The sequence below is a fragment of the Aedes albopictus genome, chromosome 3, assembly GCF_035046485.1.
Source record: "Aedes albopictus strain Foshan chromosome 3, AalbF5, whole genome shotgun sequence".
In the NCBI taxonomy this organism is placed as follows: Eukaryota; Metazoa; Arthropoda; class Insecta; order Diptera; family Culicidae; genus Aedes; species Aedes albopictus.
The window spans coordinates 193,753,833-193,774,005 of NC_085138.1; the positions used below are offsets into that span (position 1 = coordinate 193,753,833).

General features: G+C 41.8%; 1 protein-coding gene across 2 annotated transcripts in view; it reads left to right on the forward strand.

Moving 5' to 3' along the window:
• Nucleotides 1-5,054, forward strand: part of LOC109426656 (L-threonine ammonia-lyase) — a 43,793-nt gene extending 38,739 nt beyond the window's left edge. For both annotated transcript variants that reach the window (XM_029863133.2, XM_062857079.1), the window contains exon 9: nt 4,806-5,054. In XM_029863133.2, the coding sequence (XP_029718993.1) occupies nt 4,806-4,928 (123 nt within the window). In that variant the 3' untranslated portion in view covers nt 4,929-5,054. The remainder of the gene's footprint in view (nt 1-4,805) is intronic.
• The last annotated feature ends 15,119 nt before the right edge of the window (nt 5,055-20,173 follow it).

Below are 20,173 nucleotides of genomic sequence, written 5' to 3' on the forward strand. Positions count from 1 at the left end.
ATTGGAAATGAATACTTATCAGTACAATAATCAATGGACCTCTGGGATGTTACAACGCATCAGTAATGCAGAAAGAAATCATTGGCAATGTTTGTAGATCTTCAGGCCTTCACTCGCGGAAGCTCGTGGAGGTCAAAATTGAAGGTCATGTTTAAAAATTATTTATTTACAGAACAATGTTCCATAGACCTGTAGGATATTGCACCGCATCAGTAATGTAACTACAATCAATCGATTACGATTCATATATGTATATATTAAAGTCTTTACTCGCGAAAGTTCTTGGGTGTCCTGGAACATCTTTCTCTACACCATCTTGTTTCATGAACATGTGGGGTGTTGACAGTCTCCTTTGCTTCGTCCGTCTAAATAGTCCTGAACACCCCAACATATCATCTGCGATCTTCTTTGGAAACAGTATGCTCTCTGCTCCCCATAACCCATCCCTTGTCCCCTTCCCCACTAACCCCTAGATTCAACCCTTACTACTACCCCCTCCCTTTCCTTATTAACTTTCTAAAACAACCCTCGGATATCTGAAGGTGAGGACAATTCAAATATTTTCCGATATCCTTCAGTTTTTTTTACACGGGTTCCCGAATTGGCACGGTAGTTTATTACACGGTTTCTCAAATTAACACGGTTTCGCGAATTTACACGGTTTTTATGCATGGTGTTAAAAAAGACCTTAGTTTAGTGTATATGAAATTCGCCGTCTTTATCTCGGCGGCATTTCCGTAGATCGACCAGCCTAATCGAGTTTTAGCAGCCAACGGATCGCCTAATCCTCCCTCTCGCAATTTTAAAGTCGAACCATAAAGAAGAAGAAGAAGAAGAAGAAGAAGAAGAAGAAGAAGAAGAAGAAGCTGTTTTCTTTTCCACTTTGACTGCAGCAGGCTCATTCTGTTTCTCAGCATGGAAAACTGGTGATGTCTAAGTTGACAACCTTCTACACCACAGCTTGCTTGTAGCTTGCATGGACGGCACCCATTCGTTTCTACCTCTAAGTGGTCACACAGATTCTGAACAGTTATGCCAAATGAGATCGAAGTGTTCAGTCTGTCCAGTTTTGGGGCCTGAACGTACTGCACCTTGTTCATCAGTGTTTTGATGATAAGCTCCGGTCGTCCATAGAGCATGTAGAGAGCATGTTCAAGACCTGAGGTACGCACACCGGAAGTAATAGCCGGCTCTTAACCGCTTCGAAGGCTTTCCCTTGCAACGCTTTCTGAAGCCTGGCCAGATTGTCGACGTTGCTATATTCGTATGCCGTCGTCAAGTTCACACAGGCGATGTAAAAAAGAGGACAGTCTTCTGAATCCCCACGGAAAGGCGGGAGATACTTTGGCATAATCTGACGCTCCATCCACTGATATTGTGTAGGAGAGCCTTGGAGACTGTGATTATACAGGGTTGGAAGTCGTGGCATGTTATTCTGACTCGCGGATATTCCACCGGTTGAACTAGCATAAACTGTATACTCTGAGATTAAAAACTGTTGGAATGTCTGTCCACTACTCTAACTAACCATTTCAGTAACGCCCCCGAATGATGGTAAGGATCTATTTCTGCCTAGACGTTTAAATCTAACTTAGATAATCTAAGCGATAACCTGAGCCTAACTGTAATAGCGCAACTGGAGTTGGCTGCACTGTGGGAATCGTTGTTGTCGAAAAACCCACTTGCCTACTTCGCAATCCAAAGACAGTTGATGACGAAGTTGGGTCAAACCTGCTCAAATTCGCACCTGAAGTGGCCAGAATGGAGACAATCTCAAACGTAGGTGCACCAGTAGCTATTACTTCTACCCTTCCGCTCGGTTGAGCGATCGAGAGGCTCTTTATCTCGCCGACCATCGATTGCATCCAGTTCTGTACCTTGCTGACACCCGCTGCTTCAGGTTGTTCGTTCGAGCTGTTGAGTATTTCGTCCTTCGTGCTGTCAAATATTAGCAAGCTTCTTCAGCTCCAAACGCTTCCGTTCAGTTTTCTGATAGTGCTAGTTCATAGAACTACCCTCGGTCGTTCCTAGTTCGTAGTGTCATACCGGGTGGTGCACTGCTCGCAATGGTTGGTAATCCGGGTGCAGACACTCCGCTTGAGTGCTCACCGGGGTACTGATTTGACCGGGTTGATCCATCGGTGGCAGAATCAAACAATTCCCACACACCCAACTCCAGTTGACTACAGTATCATCCACTCCAACGCACTGATAGTGGAACTACTGGAACATCGTGGACAGAATACCATATTGTCAACATTGTTGGACCGACGGAAGACCTTACAATCGTGTCGATCCGTCTCCGGCATTCCAGCGGTCTGTGGAGTAAACTATTCAAGCTTTTGTTGGAAATCGATGTGTGGACCTCTTCAGAGAGATGCACTTGGTTGGCTGTGCCTTAACTCTTGAAGCTGGAAGTGGTTTATTAAATTCATATTTGTGCTTACAATTTAGTATTATTCATCAGCAAATTTCAACAAACTTTCCGGAACGGTGTAGTGCATGGCCGGAACTAGCACGTAATATTTGAAAAATAACAAAATATGCTCTGAAGACTGATTCAACGTGGGTTCATATCAGTTATTGCTGACTGGCGAAATGATTTCAGCTCCGGCTGACGTTTCGCTGGAATCCATTGACGTGGGATTACCAGATAGTTATGTCGCAACGTTTGGCCGTCACTTGGTTTGAAGGGGGGCTTCGAACGAGGGGTATTGTAGCAGACTGCGTCACCAGTGCTGCCAGAGTTGGTAACACTTATCCTTCAAGTCGTGGGGGCTTACCGTTTGTTGGTAGATAGCTGCTGATTTGGCATTGGTTGTAGAAATTGCCTCTCATTGTCAACACCAGAGATGCCAGATGATTTTCTGTATCACTCGTTCAAAAATCTGTATCCCATACAAAATTTGAATGAAAAATCTGTATCTCATACAAATGGAAAATCTGTATTTCATTTAAACGCTATCTGTACTGATGCTAAAAAATCTGTATAATACAGATAAATCTGTATAACTGGCATCACTGGTCAACACATACAGGGGATGGCCAAAATGTTTGGGATAGGCAACTTTTTTTCTCTACCAAAAAAATTCAACATGCTGTAACTTTTCATAGAGTGCATCAAAAAGTCTCAAATTTTGACTGTTTGTCAACCTATTATATGTGCATCATTGTTACAAATTAGGACTCGATTGATTGATGTTTCGCAAAGTTAGAACCGTTCGGGTAAAACAATATTTTTAAGACAACCCATTTTTGAACTGTCATATCTCGGAAACCAGTGAACCGAATTGAATGATTTTTCAACGTTCATTAACAATAGATTGATATTTAATACGACGTTATAAAATGTAATATTTTCTCATGGCGAATTAAGTTACACCAGGTTGAAATTTTTACCCATATAGAGGAATAAGTCAAATTTACAATACCACACAAAAATTACTAAATGTGTTCTTCCTTCAATCTAAATAGTCTCTAATATAACTGATTAGAGATAACTTGAGAACAGAAGTGGAAAATCTTTGGATATCAACACTAAAATTTATTTACACTGATGTAAAAAAAATATATTTTTTCGAAAAAATGTCAATCCATGATAACTTTTTTCAACGTTCAAAAAGTACCTATGTTTTGATAGTTTGTGAAGAATTTGCATAGTGTTAGTATACGTTCAAAATTTCATTCAATTCGGTTCACTGGTTTCCGGGATATGACAGCTCAAAAATGAGTTGTCCAAAGAATAGTGTTTCACCCAAACAATTCTAACTTTGCAAGACATCAATCAATCAAGCCCAAATTTGTACCAATGATGCACATATAATAGGTTGACAACCAGTCAAAATTTGAGATTTTTTAATGGACTCTATGAAAAGTTATAGCATGTTGAACTTTTTTGTGAGAGAAAAAAAAGTTGCCTATCCCAAACATTTTGGCCACCCCCTGTGGATTCCCGAGCAGAGTAAAATAGCTCAATAATAGCATATTTTGATACGGAGATAAAAAAAAGTGATATTTGTTTGTTTGAGATAAAAGGTAAAAGTACTGAAAATAATATCTCAATTTTACTCCTGGAACATCATCATCATAACACATTTAGCTCTTGGTAAGATCTAACCAATAGCAATGAGCTATTTGATTGATCCTCAAATATCACATTTTGCTATTGGTTAGATGGTTCAAGAACAAATTTTTGCCATTATTTTCAGTACTTTTACCTCTTATCACAAACAAATCAATATCACATTTTGATCGTCAGTACTTGATCTGTGCTCGGGTTTGACCGTTTATCGAACTATTCAATTTTCCATAAGTAAAACAGTTTCTAGCAACCGAACCACTGTGCACAGTTTCAAAAGGATACAGCAAGCACCCACCCACCACGAAGATCCCACTCTCAAAGAGTTAGGATTTAATGGTGGACATAACTGCCGTAATTCTGCAAAGTGACGTAAGCGCCATTCAAAATGTCGATATTTTTTGGTATATTATATATAATATCTGGTGTAAAAATAACACTGTGGTATGCCTGCTGTATTAGAATGCAAGATCAAGTCGTAATCTATCATCTATGAAAAGAAACTTAGAGGATGAGCAAGAGTTTTATGCAATATAATTAAAAAATGGGCAAAAACTATCAATGTCGCTTACGTCACTTTGCAGAATTACGGCAGATAACACTGACCGGGGATAGCAATAAGGTGGAACCATTTGTCATTCTGCATGCGGTGCACGCTCAGCTCGTCGCAGCAGGAATATGCTAAGCGGGACCGGTGGTAATACCCGTGTTTAACTTTTCATTTCAGGTTAAAGTTGTCTGCGAAACACGTGACTGGATCCATGCCCAGGAGATGCGAAACGCACTGCAGGAAGCGTACGACAACGTTTACTTCTACGACCTTCCCATGGCTATCGGACAGGGAAGCTAGAATACGGTAGTTTGATGATGGGCGGCTGGATAATCTAGTGTCAAATAAGTAGAAGCTTAACACGATTTATTATATTTGCAGTGTAAATTGTTCTCTTGATTAATTAAAATAATGATGAGACATGTACCGGTTTTCACATCAATCGAGAGTGAAATGTCACATTTAGAAGTATGTTTAGATGACGATATTTAATTTTAACACATCGTCAGTATCCTGAAATAGGCAACTAAAAAATAAGAATATTCAGAAAAAGCGGTTCAAAATTGGGAATCTTGAAGCACCTCCTACAAGTTTACTTATTTAGCTATTCATTTAACAAATATACATTTAGATTGTTGTGTCTTGCACAGGGCCTGTAGAACTATCAGTTTCATGAGTTTTAGATTACTATTTTTCAATAACTATTGAAATAGATGACTGATTTTGAGTTGTGGCTTTATTGCACAAAATTGGTAAAAATGCCAAAATCTCGCGTTTCTCAACGAGATTTGGAACGAGACTTAGTGTGATGAAAATTTACAAGTATTTCCTCATTCTCAAAGTTGTCAATTTTTGAGTTTTGACCCAATTGCAAGAAACGATATGGGAAACAACAGTCAAATTTTTTACTCTTCCGAAAGCTGCAATTAATTTTTGGCTATTGATTAATCTTCTAAAATACCACAACATAAGAGAGATCTGATATAAAATTCATTTAAATTTTCTCACGTATTCATAGAACAGCTCCTCCACAACTTTTCCCAATCTACCAGAATTGTTATTCCAAAACTAAACCATATTCAATTATTAGCCGTCGCGACTAGCAAATTAATGAAACCACTAATTGGGAAAGCCTAAAAGCTCGGAGCGCTTCCGAGCCCCCTAATGTTCGATCAACAGCGTATTGGTCTAACCTCATTTGCAACCTATTTTGCTTCTGCTGAAGTCAAACAAAGAGTAGCTATTATTGTGTACGGAAGTTGCTGAGGTAGCTGGTGCCAGCAGCATTACAACCGGGCTTGATTACAGCCGGATAAGTGCATGCCGGGTGGTAATGGCTATTCATGGCCCATTGCTTATTGTCGTTTCACTCTCGGTGTAGGCTAGGGTGCCAGCGTGACAGATTCGATGGCATTGATAGTTTAAATTATGATTTTTTATTTATCTCTATTTAAAAACGTGACTTGAAATCCCGCTTCAACAGTGCAACAGAACTTCAGATGCACAAATCTCAAGAAGCAAGTTTCAAACAACAGTGCATTTTATTATTCTGTTCTTGCTCACTCGTAGTAAGCTTCAAATAAAAAGATCAGATGCGCTGGTTTTGTTTACGAAGAGATTTATGCGCTCTAATTCGTGAGTAGGTACCAAAGTCGGCCATTGTGGCGGCCATTTTAGGATCAGTCTGTCCTTAATTGACAAGGAATATTGTGATCCAAGGCAAACAAATCGACAATTTTACCTAGTGTGCTGTCCATTTATTACGCATGTCAATTTTAACGATTTTTTCCACTCGCCCCCTTCACCTGTAATAAAAACTTTTTTGTATGAAATGCACAATATTGTGTATACTACATTCTACTCGGTCCATGGTTGTGTGTCTCCAGTTCGGCCCTCTGCGAAGGGTCCGAATCGTCCTCCACTTGATCGACCCATCTAGCTCGCCACGCACCACGTCTTCTAGTACCGGTCGGATGACTCTCAACCATTCAAGTCGGGTTGCTATCCGACATCCTGATGACGTTGCCTCCAGATTTTCGCGGTGTGGACGATGATTGGTTCTATGAGCTGCTGATGCAGCTCGCCTTCTCCAAGTCCCATCATCCATCTGCACTCCGCCGTAGATGGTACGCAACACCTCGTTCGAAAACTCCAAGGGCGCATTGGTCCTCTGCACATAGGGTCCATGTTTCGTGCCCATGGAGGACTGCCGGTCTAATCAGCGGCGAACTTTATTCGATTATTCGAACTTTATTCGATCGTAGAGTTCTGCGGAGTCCAAAGTAAGCACGATTTCCTGCCACAATGCGCCTCTGAATTTCTCAGCTGGTTCCGTTGTCGGCGGTCACCAGTGAGCCCAAGTACACAAATTCTTCCTCCCTGGAGCCTTTTGTAATTTGCCTGCGACACATTAATGACTAATCCGATTCGCCTGGCTTTACTCTTTAGTCGGATGTACGTGTCCGCCATCGTCTCAAATTTACGAGCAATAATATCAATATCATCAGTGAAACCAAGCAGCTGAACGGACTTCGTAAAAATCGTTTCACTCGTGTTTATCCCCGCTCTCCTAATTACACCCTTCAAAGCAATGTTGAACAGCAAGCACGAAAGACCATCACCTTGCCGTAACCCTCTGCGAGATTCGAAGGAACCCGAGAGTGTCCCTGATACTCGAGCTACGCACATCACTCGATCCATCGTCGCCTTGATCAATCGTATCAGTTTATCCGGGAATCCGTATTCGAGCATATTCTGCCATAGCTGGTCTCGATCGATTGTATCATACGCCGATTTGAAATCGATGAACAAGTGATGTGTGGGCACGTTGTATTCGCGGCATTTCTGCAACACCTGGCGGATGGCAAACATCTGGTCCGTTGTAGCGCGTTCACCCATAAATCCAGCCTGATATTGCCCCACGAACTCTCTTGCAATCGGTGATAGACGGCGGCATACAATTTTAGAGAGAATCTTGTAGGCAGCGCTCAGTAGTGTGATCGCGCGGTAGTTCCCGCAATCCAACTTGTCGCCGTTTTTGTAGCTGGGACACACGATACCTTCCATTTCTCCGGTAATACTTCCTCCTCCCAAATCTTGGTAATGACCCAGCGTAGTGCTCTCACAAGTGCTTCTCCACCGTATTTTAGAAGCTCACTTGGTAGTTGATCTGCTCCAGCGGCCAACCTCCTCCTCAATCTCTTGGAGGTCAGGGGCCGGAAGTCTTTCGTCCAGTGCACATACTCCTAGATCTGTTACTACGCCACCTTCGGTACTTGCAACGTCGCCATTGAGGTGCTCATCGTAATGCTGCTGCCACCTCTCGACCACCTCACGCTCGCTCGTGAGAATATTCCCGTGATTGTCTCGGCACATGTCGGCTTGTGGCACAAAGCTTCAGCGTGAGCGGTGCAGCTTCTCGTAGAACTTCCGTATATCCTTGGCGCGGTACAGCTCTTCCATTTCTTCGCGATATCTTTCTTCATGCTAGCGCTTCTTCTTCCGGAAGACTGAGTTCTGCCTGTTCCGTGCCTGTCTATAACGTGCCTCATTCGGTCTCGTACGGTGGTGCAACATTCTCGCTAATGCTGCATTCTTCGCGTTTTTCAACTGTTCACATTCGCCGTCGTACCAGTCGTTTCTGTGATTCAGAGTTGCGAAGCCTAGTGGTGCAAACGAGGTACTATCTATGGCAGACGGGATGTCCATCCAGCCATCTTCAAGTGTGGCTGCGCCAAGTTGCTCTTCCGATGGTAGGGCCACTGCTAACTGCTGCGCGTAGTCTTGAGCCACTTCTACGTTACGCAGCTGCTCGATGTTGAGCCGCGGCGTTCGACTTCGAAAGTTTTGAGCGCATGCATACAGCGACTAGGTAGTGATCCGAATCTATATTCGCACTTCGGTATGTGCGGACGTTGGTTGTATCCAAGAAGAATTTACCGTCGATTAGAACGTGGTCGATTTGGTTTTCTGTTTGACGGTCGGGTGTTCTCCAGGTGGCTTTATGGATATCTTTGCGGGGGAAGAAAATGTTCCGGGCACCATACCTCGGGGACTGCAAAGTTTACGTATCGCTGGCCGTTATCATTCGATACGGCGTGCAGGCTGATTCGTCCGATTACCGATCTGTACATTTCCCTTCCTACCTGCTCGTTCATGACGCCGACAACGATTTTCATATCATGCGACGAGCAACATTCGTATGTTTGCTCTAACTGAGCGTGGAACGCTTCTTTCTCGTCATCAGGTCTCCCTCCCTGCCCACAGTGCACGTTGATAATGCTGTAGAAACGGCCCTTAACTCTCAACATACCATCATACCCAACTCCTGTTCCGAGTTCATTGGTGGCACAGGTATGGTAGAAGGTAGCTGCTCAATAGCCGCTTTTCCACACTGTCTGTCCAGTCCAACAAAGTTCCTGCAACGCCACAATGTCGAAGTTGCGGGTAGGTTACTCGTTGTAGATTAACATGTCACATCCTGCGAAACCAAATGGCTTGCCATTCCATGTTCAAAGTTTCCAATCGTAGTCCTGTTTTCCTCGCGTGGGTCTTGGCCGATTGTATCGAGTCGTATTTTTTTCTATGTGATTCGTAATGGGCATTTTTACGGGTGGCTTATTGGGCCCGCGCCAATACTCCTGTCTCGCTGGCGGGCCATCATGCCAGTTTTGTTTAACGTCCCAACCAACATTGGGACAACCACGCTGATGGGACTATCACCTTGGATTTAGTTGGGCGTGATGCAGCATTTCTTACTGAGCAGCTGGATGCCACAGCAGACGCTGTTTGGGCCGCACCTCTTTGGTGAACAGACGCTCGGGCCGTACCTCCTTAATCTAGCTGAAGTCAGAAGGACAACAGTGTCCAGGCTGCACAACCAGCTAAGCACATAACTCTTAGCTGGCGGTCTTTGTCATCGCTTGATCCGTGGAAGCATGAGGTAGGAACTAGTGAGGTCCAGGTCGGCTGTTCAAGTCCGTATGAAGTTGATCATCAATATTAACTTCTTTTCTCGATCAGCCTAGATAGCTGTGTAGTGTCGGTAGCGATTGTCTCAATTGGCTACGAATAACACTACGGACCGCCTGTTCCGGTGGTAAGAATCCACCAACAGGTGACCCCTAATTCATGGTGTGATGCGGCTTTATGCTTACCGTGCCTAGGAATGAATGGCTAGGGGGGTCTAATAAAAACCTAACCGCTAACGGAGCCTGTGGAGTACCAGGGCGCCCTCCACAGTATGTAGCCCTTACTGCGCTAACCGGAGCAATGGTGCAGTGGACCTTGTGTTTCTCCGAGACAATCAGCTGCCCTTCTTTAGTCTCACTTGAGGCTAAATAAGGGCGGGATTATGAAGATGTTGTTAATTAGTTTAAATTTTCACCTATATGGTTTCGCATTATGCGATTTACACAGTGTATTCTGTGTATCCTCGCCTTTGGCGTTTTCCAATCGATACCGATTTGGTTTTATTGTTACTGTTCTTTGTTGCGCTGTTGTTGCGAAGAGTTTAATCTTACCTAGTTTGGGTAGTGGCTACGATTAAGATAGCTCAGATCAATCTTCAGCATTAAAGATCAGCAACGATCAATCTTTGCAGACTTATGCAAAATGGTACAGCCCAAGTGGCCTTGGTACAAGAACCTTACTTTCGTAAGGGAAATTTCTATCTAGGAAACCTTGTGAACCCGGTGTTAGCTACTTTCAGTAAACATGAAATGGCAAACTCGCGTGTCATGCCTAGAGCCTGTGTGTTTGTCAACAACGCAATAGTTCCTACACTCATCTCTGAACTAACCACCAGAGATGTATGTGCTATCACAATTGATGTATCTGTTGGAAATCTCTACAGGAAATACGTCTATTGTTCTGTGTATTTACCGCATGATGAACCATCCCCTACGGATGCTTTCAAACAAGTCATCGCATACTGCACTTCAAAAGGCCTTCCGCTAATTGTTGGCAGTGATGCTAATGCTCACCATATCATCTGGGGCAGCTCAGACATTAACTTGAGAGGCTCCAGTTTGATGGAGTACTTAAGTAGTACAGATCTTGCATTACTTAACATAGGCAACCGCCCAACCTTCATGGTATCTGCTAGAGAGGAAGTGTTAGATACAACGCTTTGCTCTAGCAGAATTAGTCACGAGCTGACCAATTGGCATGTGTCAGATGAAGAATCTTTATCTGACCATCACTACATCTTTTTTGAACATTTAAATGTTACTTCGCAAACATTGCGTTTCAAGAATCCTCGGTCAACAAACTGGGATCTTTATACTGATTTGGTTGCAGCCAAATTTCATGGATATTCACCATCCATTGACACTCCAAGTGATTTAGATGATGCCGTTGATACTACAACGACCTTCATCATGGAAGCTTTTGAAGAAGCATGCCCTCTACGGTCTGTGAAGATCACAAGAGGAACCCCTTGGTGGAACTCTGATCTGGCGAAACTCAGGAAACAATGTAGAAAGAGTTGGAACAGACGACGTTCGGCTGGTTCGGAGTCTTTCAGGTCGGCTCGCAAGGCCTACAGGAAAGCTCTCCGGTCTGCTGAACGATCCGGCTGGAAAAACCTTTGTACAAATGTTTCCAGCTTGAGTGAAGTCAGTCGGTTAAACAAAATCCTTGCGAAATCTAAGGATTTCCGGGTGAACGAACTTCGTTTGCCAAATGGCGATCTGACTTCCTCTGATGAGGAAGTTCTGGAATGCTTATTCAGCACACACTTCCCTGGATGTGTGGATATTACATCTTCGGATGATCCTGATGTCTTTTCTTGTAGTTATGATTCTTTAGCTTCGGCTCGGAGTATTGTAATTAAAGAATCGATTGAGTGGGCTCTTAATAGCTTTGCTCCTTTCAAATCTCCTGGGGCAGATGGGATTTATCCTATTTTGCTTCAGAAGGGATTTGATTATTTCAAACATGTTTTGAAAAAAACTATTTGTTTGCAGTTTTGCTACAGGGTATATTCCCAAATCCTGGAGAGATATTACTGTAAAGTTTATTCCGAAAGTGGGTCGTGCGTCGTATGAAGAAGCAAAGAGTTTCAGACCTATCAGTTTGACCTCTTTTCTTCTGAAATGCTTAGAACGCATTGTGGATCATCACACCCGAGATGTTCATCTGGCCAACGTGCCTCTTCATGTGAACCAATATGCCTACCAATCTGGTAAGTCCACTGTGACTCTTTTACACAAGGTTGTTTACGATATCGAGAAAGCATTCGCTCAAAAGCAATCTTGTTTGGGTGTTTTCTTAGATATCGAGGGTGCCTTTGATAACGTGCCTTTCGATGCCATATTGGAAGCCGCACGGAGTCATGGTATATCTCCAATGATTTCCAATTGGATTCACCAAATGCTCAAAAACCGATATCTCTTCTCGACATTGCGTCTAGCAGGGATTAGGAAATTGAGTGTTTGTGGATGCCCCCAAGGGGGAGTCTTATCACCGCTTTTGTGGAATCTCGTAGCAGATGAGACAACTCAATAATAGAGAATTTCCTACTTATGGTATTGCCGACGACTACCTAACATTGTTAGTTGGTATGTGCATCAGCACCCTTTTCGACCTGATGCAAAACGCCCTTCAGGTAGTTGAGGGTTGGTGTCGCCAATATGGCCTTTCGGTTAATCTGAGTAAAACATCTATTGTTCTTTTCACGGAAAGGCGAAACCGTAATGGCGTTCGACCTTTGCGTCTCTTTGATTCTGAAATCGATGTGACTGAACAGGTAAAGTACGTTGGAGTCATTCTTGATTCCAAGCTTTCCTGGACACCTCACATTGAGTTCAGAATCAAGAAAGCTTGTATGGCCTTCGGGCAATGCCGGCGTACTTTTGGTACAACTTGGGGTCTAAAACCCAAGTATATCAAATGGATTTACACAACTGTGGTTCGGCCAATATTGGCTTATGGATGTCTTGTGTGGTGGCAAAAGGGTGAAGTGAGAACGGTCCAATCAAAATTAGGCCATCTCCAAAGGATGTGCTTAATGGCGATGTCTGGAGCGTTCTCTTCAACTCCTACGGCAGCGCTAGAAGTTCTCTTTGACGTTGCCCCACTACACATTCATCTCAAACAAGAAGCCCTTTCTTGCACTTACCGGTTACGGGTAGTCGGTCTACTAGAGGAAACTCCTGTGAACCGCACATCAACACACACCTCGTTGTTTCCACTTTTGGTGGATTGGGACAAAATTGTCCTTGCTCCAATTGATCTTACAATTGCTTGTAATTTTCCATATAGGACATTTTCCACGAAATTCCCTTCCCGGGAAGAGTGGACATCTGGTTATCTGGAGAGAAGTATTTCAGACGGCATCGTATGTTACACTGATGGCTCCCTTCTCGAAGGTGCTGGTGTTTATTCTCGTGAACTAAGGCTGTATCAGTCTTACTCACTTGGTAGACACTGCACCGTTTTTCAGGCCGAAATCTTTGCTCTTATGTGCGGAGTGCAATCAGCACTTCAGCAGCACGTAATGGGCAAAGTAATGTACTTCTGTTCAGATAGCCAGGCTGCTATTAAAGCACTTGCTTCGGCCAACTCCAGGTCGAAGATAGTTATCGCTTGTCGAACTCAAATCGAGGAGCTGAATTCAGCAAACGCTGTTCACCTTGTATGGTACCTGGCCATTCTTCCATCGCTGGAAATGAATTGGCTGATGAGTTAGCTCGCACTGGAGCATCACATGACTTCATTGGCCCTGAGCCAGCTATTCCGATATCGAAGTGTTGGATTAAGCTTCAGATTCACACCTGGGCTGTCACTCAACACAGACAATATTGGAATAGTTTGGAGTCATGTCGTCAAACCAAATTGTATAGTGCTGAGCCATCTCTACGGGTGGCGAAGTATCTAACTAATCTGTCTAAGCAGAAATGCAGCATGTTGGTCAAAGCATTGACTGGCCACTGCCGACTCAGCTATCACATGGCGAATATTCAGCAAGTTGATTCATTTGCCTGTGATAGCTGTGAATCCGATTATGGAACTTCGTATCATTTGATATGTAACTGTCCAGTTTTCGCGCAACTGCGTTTCCGAGTATTCGGTAAACACTTACTAAGTGAAACTGACTTCAGAAACCTGAATCTTCAGGATATTCTGTTGTTCTTAACCCGCTGTGGTAAAGAGCTATAGGCTCTCTTTCGCTTTATGCTTTATTACAGTGCCCTTTTCAGGGCGCTGTTTGAAACCATTGTGGTACGCTTGTGCGTTAGTACCCTCTTCCAGGGTATTTTTCCTATTTCCCTACCTGTCCCTATCCCCATCCAAATCCTTTTTCCTTCCTTTTCCCTCAGGTAGATGATGAAATAGGCTGTTGTTTTGGCAATGGCACAAATGTCCCAAATGGAGGATAACGTGCCTCTGGAGCCGGCCTTCTGATACCTGATACCTGATTGATCCGTGGAAGCATGAGGTAGGAACTTATGAGGTCCAGAGCTAAATATGTTAGACGCTCGACTTACCGTTTTGCAGCCCTAATGAAACATGTTTTGAATGGAGCGTACGATTTCTCAAACCTAGCTAAAGATTGATATGGAGGTGAAAAGTATGACATCAAGTAGATATTTTACTTTGCTCGAAATCGCGATTCATGATGAAATTTGAATTAATATTCTAAATAGCCTCATTTACAACACAGTACGGCCATGGCCTTCATTTTTGATCATTTATAAATCGCCGTCCAGGAAGACTTTGTGCATTCGCCAGACATCAATATTTCCTCCTCAATGGCCGCGATAAAATCCTAGAATCGAGCAAAATTTATTAGAATGTGATAATCATCCATCATATTTACTTCGTCTTGGCGCTTTCGCAGCATGTAATCAATTCAATCTGTTCTCACCGGAATGAGAAGAAATCATCGAGGTAGTAAAAATAGCACTCATAAAGATTGATGGAGCCTTCAGCCAGCGGCGCCGGACGAGCCGTTTATCAGCCTCGGGGATGATCCACAGAAATATGAGCGATGTTTTACGGGCTTTAAAAGGTTGCCACACGCCATAATCGTGGTTCTGGCTCGCGTTAAGTGAAATTCCAGCGTGATCCTGGCGAATTAAGGTTGGCGTAATTAATTGTTTACTTTCTGTCTTCATGTTCTTTTTTCATGTCAACAAGAATTTCGCTGGTAGTATGAAACATTTAAATTGCATTCTCGTCATTAACATTATCAATATTGGCGTAGCATAGACAGTTCTCGGCACAACCTTTGATATGTTTGTAAAAGGATTTTCTTATTTGAAGTTTTTTTCTTTGAACAGATCTGATTGCGAGCATATATAACACCACAGTTTGTAGGTGCAACTCCACGATTTATCAAAGGAACTTTTTAAGTTTTATTGTCAATCAGTCTGATTTTTGCATAGATGTTTTACTTAATAAATGAAATAATATTGTTGTGACTTGACTTCACGATGCAAACTTTTTGTAAAATTGCATTCAATATCTAGCATAGCATATATAACAATGGAATGAGTATCGTCTACTAGCTAGTGTTTGATTTCTTTGATAAATGAACTAAATATTGTTTGCAAGCTTTAGACAGTAGACACTAGACATCCTTGAAAGAAATCAAACTTAGCTATGAATTTGATTAAACAAATGACAGCGTTAAATATAATCAAGAGGTGCTCAAATCCTTGGGGCCCACGTCAATGTTCGAAACTGACTGATCCCACCTAATAAGCCATTCCAGAAATGCAACATTTCCTGGAAGTTCACCCGAATTATTTACGCATCTCAAACATCTAAAGAGCAAAACTCATTACTTTCTGTCGAAGCAACTTTCCGAGTCGGGGGCTGAGTTGACGGTGTGAGTTGTGCTTTCTTTTCGCTTTCACTTTTTTTTCGCCTTTTCGGTGCTGCTGCATTGAATGAAAAGTTTCTCCGGTGTGGGTCTTTGTTCATAAAGATGAATGGCAAATGCTGTAGCTTCTACTTTCAAGCGCAAATTTCTGCCACTTTGCACGCTGTTAATGACCTAAACGAGAAGACTTGTAGTTTCGCACCCCTTATACAACCGTTGTACGAAGAATTGCCTCATGGAAAGCTTAACAATATTGCTAAGAGTAGATTTATTTACGATTTTCAAAAATGTTCTCATTGGTCATAGTGTGCGTATTAATTTTGAATCTTATTACATGTCGTTGGTTTCCTGCAATATGGTCCATTTTGAGATTTTGATGATACCGCATTCTGGGGAGAAGTTGGTCACTTATTATCTACTCTTACCAATAAAATCAGATACAATGCATATGTTTCCAAACAAATATTTTTATAACCTATTAACATATACAGTCATAGCACAATCATGGGTCACCCACAATTATGGGTCGATTCCATTTGAATTACATGGTGAACTGACTGACTAATAATTGTGACAGAGTGACCCATAATTGTGCAATGACTGTACTGATCGTATATACACTAGTATGGGACACGCACGTATGGAAAAAATAAATCCTCGCTCCAGTTGACTTTTTAGATCCCATTAAGGTCCCATATGAACTGTACAAAATTTCAGCAAAATCGGTGAAACTATAATTTAGCGCAAGCGGTTTAAAGTTTACATAGGCTTTACTATGGGAAAAGTAACACTTTCAAACAAAAAATCCAGAGGTCGCCCCTTGTCTCCATAATTCAAATCGATCAACGCTTCTTGTAGAAAAACCATTTATGAAACTTTTCTTCGAAGACCGCAAAACAATTGGATGCTTGTGGAAAAAGTTATTGATTTATTACTGATTAATGATCAGACGAACGGCTTTTTGTTTTGTTCTATCAGCAGCACTGTAGCTGCTGCCTTGACTGCTGCTGTTTCTGGGGGTGGTGATGCCACCCGCCACCCCATGCAGCAACGGCAGCATCAGTGCTGCTGATAAAACAAAACAAAAAGCCGTTCGTTGGATCTCCAATCGATAATAAATCAATAACATTTTCCACAAGCATCCAATTGTTTTGTGGTCTTCGAAGAAAAGTTTCATAAATGGTTTTACTACAAGAAGCGTTGATCGATTTGAATTAAGGAGACAAGGGGCGACCTCTGGGAATTTTTATCTGAAAGAGTAACTTTTCCCATAGTAAATCATATGAAAACTTTGAACCGCTTGCGCTAAATTATAGTTTCACCGATTGCTCTGAAATTTTGTGCAGTTCATATGGGACCTAAATGGAATCGAAAAAGTCAACTGGAGCGAGAATTTGATGTTTGTCCCATACTAATATACACATCGTTAACAAAACTCTTATAAGCAATTACAATATTTTGTAAAAAAAATCAATTGGTCAAATTTGAAAACTTTGAATCCGGGGTGAAGATGATCAACCAATGTAATATTCTAAGATTGGAAAATCATTGAGGAAGCTGAATATTTAGTGATGCAGAATCTGAATAATATTTTAAGATTACTGGTGTATTTCATGTGTGTGTATGTGTTTGTATGTTTGTAAGTTTGTATGTTTGTATGTTTGTATGTTTGTATGTTTGTATGTTTGTATGTTTGTATGTTTGTATGTTTGTATGTTTGTATGTTTGTATGTTTGTATGTTTGTATGTTTGTATGTTTGTATGTTTGTATGTTTGTATGTTTGTATGTTTATATGTTTTGTTACCGTACGGTAACTTTAGTTTACTTTATGTCCATATGTGGGTCGTAGGATCTTAATTGTCATTATAAACGTTCAATTTGAAATGTTGTGTCGACATACCGACTGCAAAATAAAAACATATCGGAGTGGTGTAGGCTACTCTCCAAGAGCTGCGTTCCAAACGGCGGATACGCAGAAACGCCGAATAAGGAAAGGAGGAGAAAAAAGAATCGGTACCGTAACAATAGGCAGTGGATCTCCGGCTATCGGCCGAAGATGATATAGCAACACGCGGAAAAAGTATCGAGAGAGAGAAAAGTGTGTGAGATTTCGATAATTATCGGAGTGATCAGAAGACCATCCAGGCTGTCACGCGCAGGAATTCAGCCAGCGAAAGTTCCCCCCCCCCCCTGGGGGCTAACTGAAGTCAAGTCAACGGCTGCCGTAATGCCGAAGTCTCGGATGGATAATTGCATCACTCCCCGTCATCTCTCGTGTTCCTCTGCCAACGGTACCACCGTTCGATCGAACTATAATGATCGACAATCCGGAATCCACCCAGTTGACCAATCGATCCCTGGCGGATTCCGAGCCAGCCACCTCAGTGCTACATTCACAACCGCTACGCGTCTATCAACCAGACCGTACGTCAACTACAAGCCCGTAACCCCTCTTAGGGGCAGATTCCACGAAGATCAAACAACGAAGTGATTCAACACCACCGGCCGGTGGGTACAGCTCTCCATACCTTCATGGCATCACCACCGTCAAACAAGGCCATATCAGGACTGCAAACGACCCCCCCTTCGGGTGGGCCTACGAAGAGCTACCCTGCCACCCGATAGTGTTCATCCCTCCTGGAATATATCAGAAGAATTCGGTATGTAGTTAAATATTTCTTTATTGTTTGGCTAGGACCACCCACATCCGAAATCTCTCTCACGCTAACAACGCCCTGGGACCCGGGAGCATAAGAGGCCTTCTGTGCCCACCCGGAAGCGGCCGCGGTTCAGACCAGCTGCTTGGGGCTTAGCGACGTTCCCTTCTGGAGCGTCAAGATTCTCCCGGGGTCAAAAGCAGTTTCAGTTTGTATGTTTGTATGTTTGTATGTTTGTATGTTTGTATGTTTGTATGTTTGTATGTTTGTATGTTTGTATGTTTGTATGTTTGTATGTTTGTATGTTTGTATGTTTGTATGTTTGTATGTTTGTATGTTTGTATGTTTGTATGTTTGTATGTTTGTATGTTTGTATGTTTGTATGTTTGTATGTTTGTATGTTTGTATGTTTGTATGTTTGTATGTTTGTATGTTTGTATGTTTGTATGTTTGTATGTTTGTATGTTTGTATGTTTGTATGTTTGTATGTTTGTATGTTTGTATGTTTGTATGTTTGTATGTTTGTATGTTTGTATGTTTGTATGTTTGTATGTTTGTATGTTTGTATGTTTGTATGTTTGTATGTTTGTATGTTTGTATGTTTGTATGTTTGTATGTTTGTATGTTTGTATGTTTGTATGTTTGTATGTTTGTATGTTTGTATGTTTGTATGTTTGTATGTTTGTATGTTTGTATGTTTGTATGTTTGTATGTTTGTATGTTTGTATGTTTGTATGTTTGTATGTTTGTATGTTTGTATGTTTGTATGTTTGTATGTTTGTATGTGGGTAATTCTCGCTGAGACCGGCCCACTATTTACCCTTGTCTTCAAAAATGTTTAAGGTGCCGACTTTCTGAAAGCCTTCACCTAAAAAGTAAGAAAAATGCATTTGATTACACAAATTGATGGACCCCCCGTTAGTTAGAGCCACAACAATTTTTGCAGACCCCTCGATTTTGGTACAATGGTGGCTCACTTAAGCCGTTATAACTCGGAAGTTTCTCCAACAACCACCTCAAAACGAATTGTTGTTGAAAAGAGGAAAGATAGAGCTACTATTCACAATAATAAAAAGTTGGGTCGGCCATATTGATTTTGGCCGCCATCTTGGATTTTTATACCGTAACATTTTTTTCACCATGAGGGCAACCACCGATTTTCAAAATGTTTGCATCAATTGAAAGCTGGGACATTTATACATAACATATCAAGAAAATAGAGATGTCTTTTTCTTCTTTCAAAAGTTATCTGCCGTTTTTGTAAATCATGCCACTTTTGCGCACTGGGCCCAGTGCCGGCCGTTTAAATAAATGCGGCGTTATTACGCAGTGTTTACGAACTCGAATTCAAATTCTGAACCCACTAATGAAAAGCTGAAGGTTTAAGCTTTTCAAAACACTGAAAAAGTTATAAAAAAAGCCCGCATCATTGAGAAACAGTCAAAAACGGAAACGAACCTCCAATTTGGCAGCATCCATTTATTACGTAACGCCAAAAACGAGATTTTGGGACCCCCCTCCGTAACGCTTTTTTGAATGAAAATCCTAAAATTTTTGTATGGGCCGTAACGCTCAGCCGTTATTCCCCCTCCCCCTAGAGCGTTACGTAATTTGTGGACGACGCCTTTGGCTAAATTTTGCGGAACGCGCCTTTGTGTATACATACAGGCGTAAACTCGGATGCTGTTGCATGTCGTTGCCGGTGCGCATGGAAATGTATGGAGAAAACGTGGCTTAATTTACAAACCTACAGATAACTTTTCAAAGAAGAAAAAGACATCTCTATTTTTTTTGACATGTAGTGTATAAATGTCCCAGCTTTCAATTGATGCAAAAATTTTGAAAATCGGTGGTTGCCCTCATGGTGGAAAAAATGTTTTGGTATAAAAATCCAAGATGGCGGCCAAAATCAATATGGCCGACCCAACTTTTTATTATTGTAAATAGTAGCTCTATCTCTCCTCTTTTCAATAACAATTCGCAAAAATTCGGATTTTCAAACCTAACTTTGAATTTGAAATTTCTCGGTATTGAACATTGTGATTAACTTATTTCT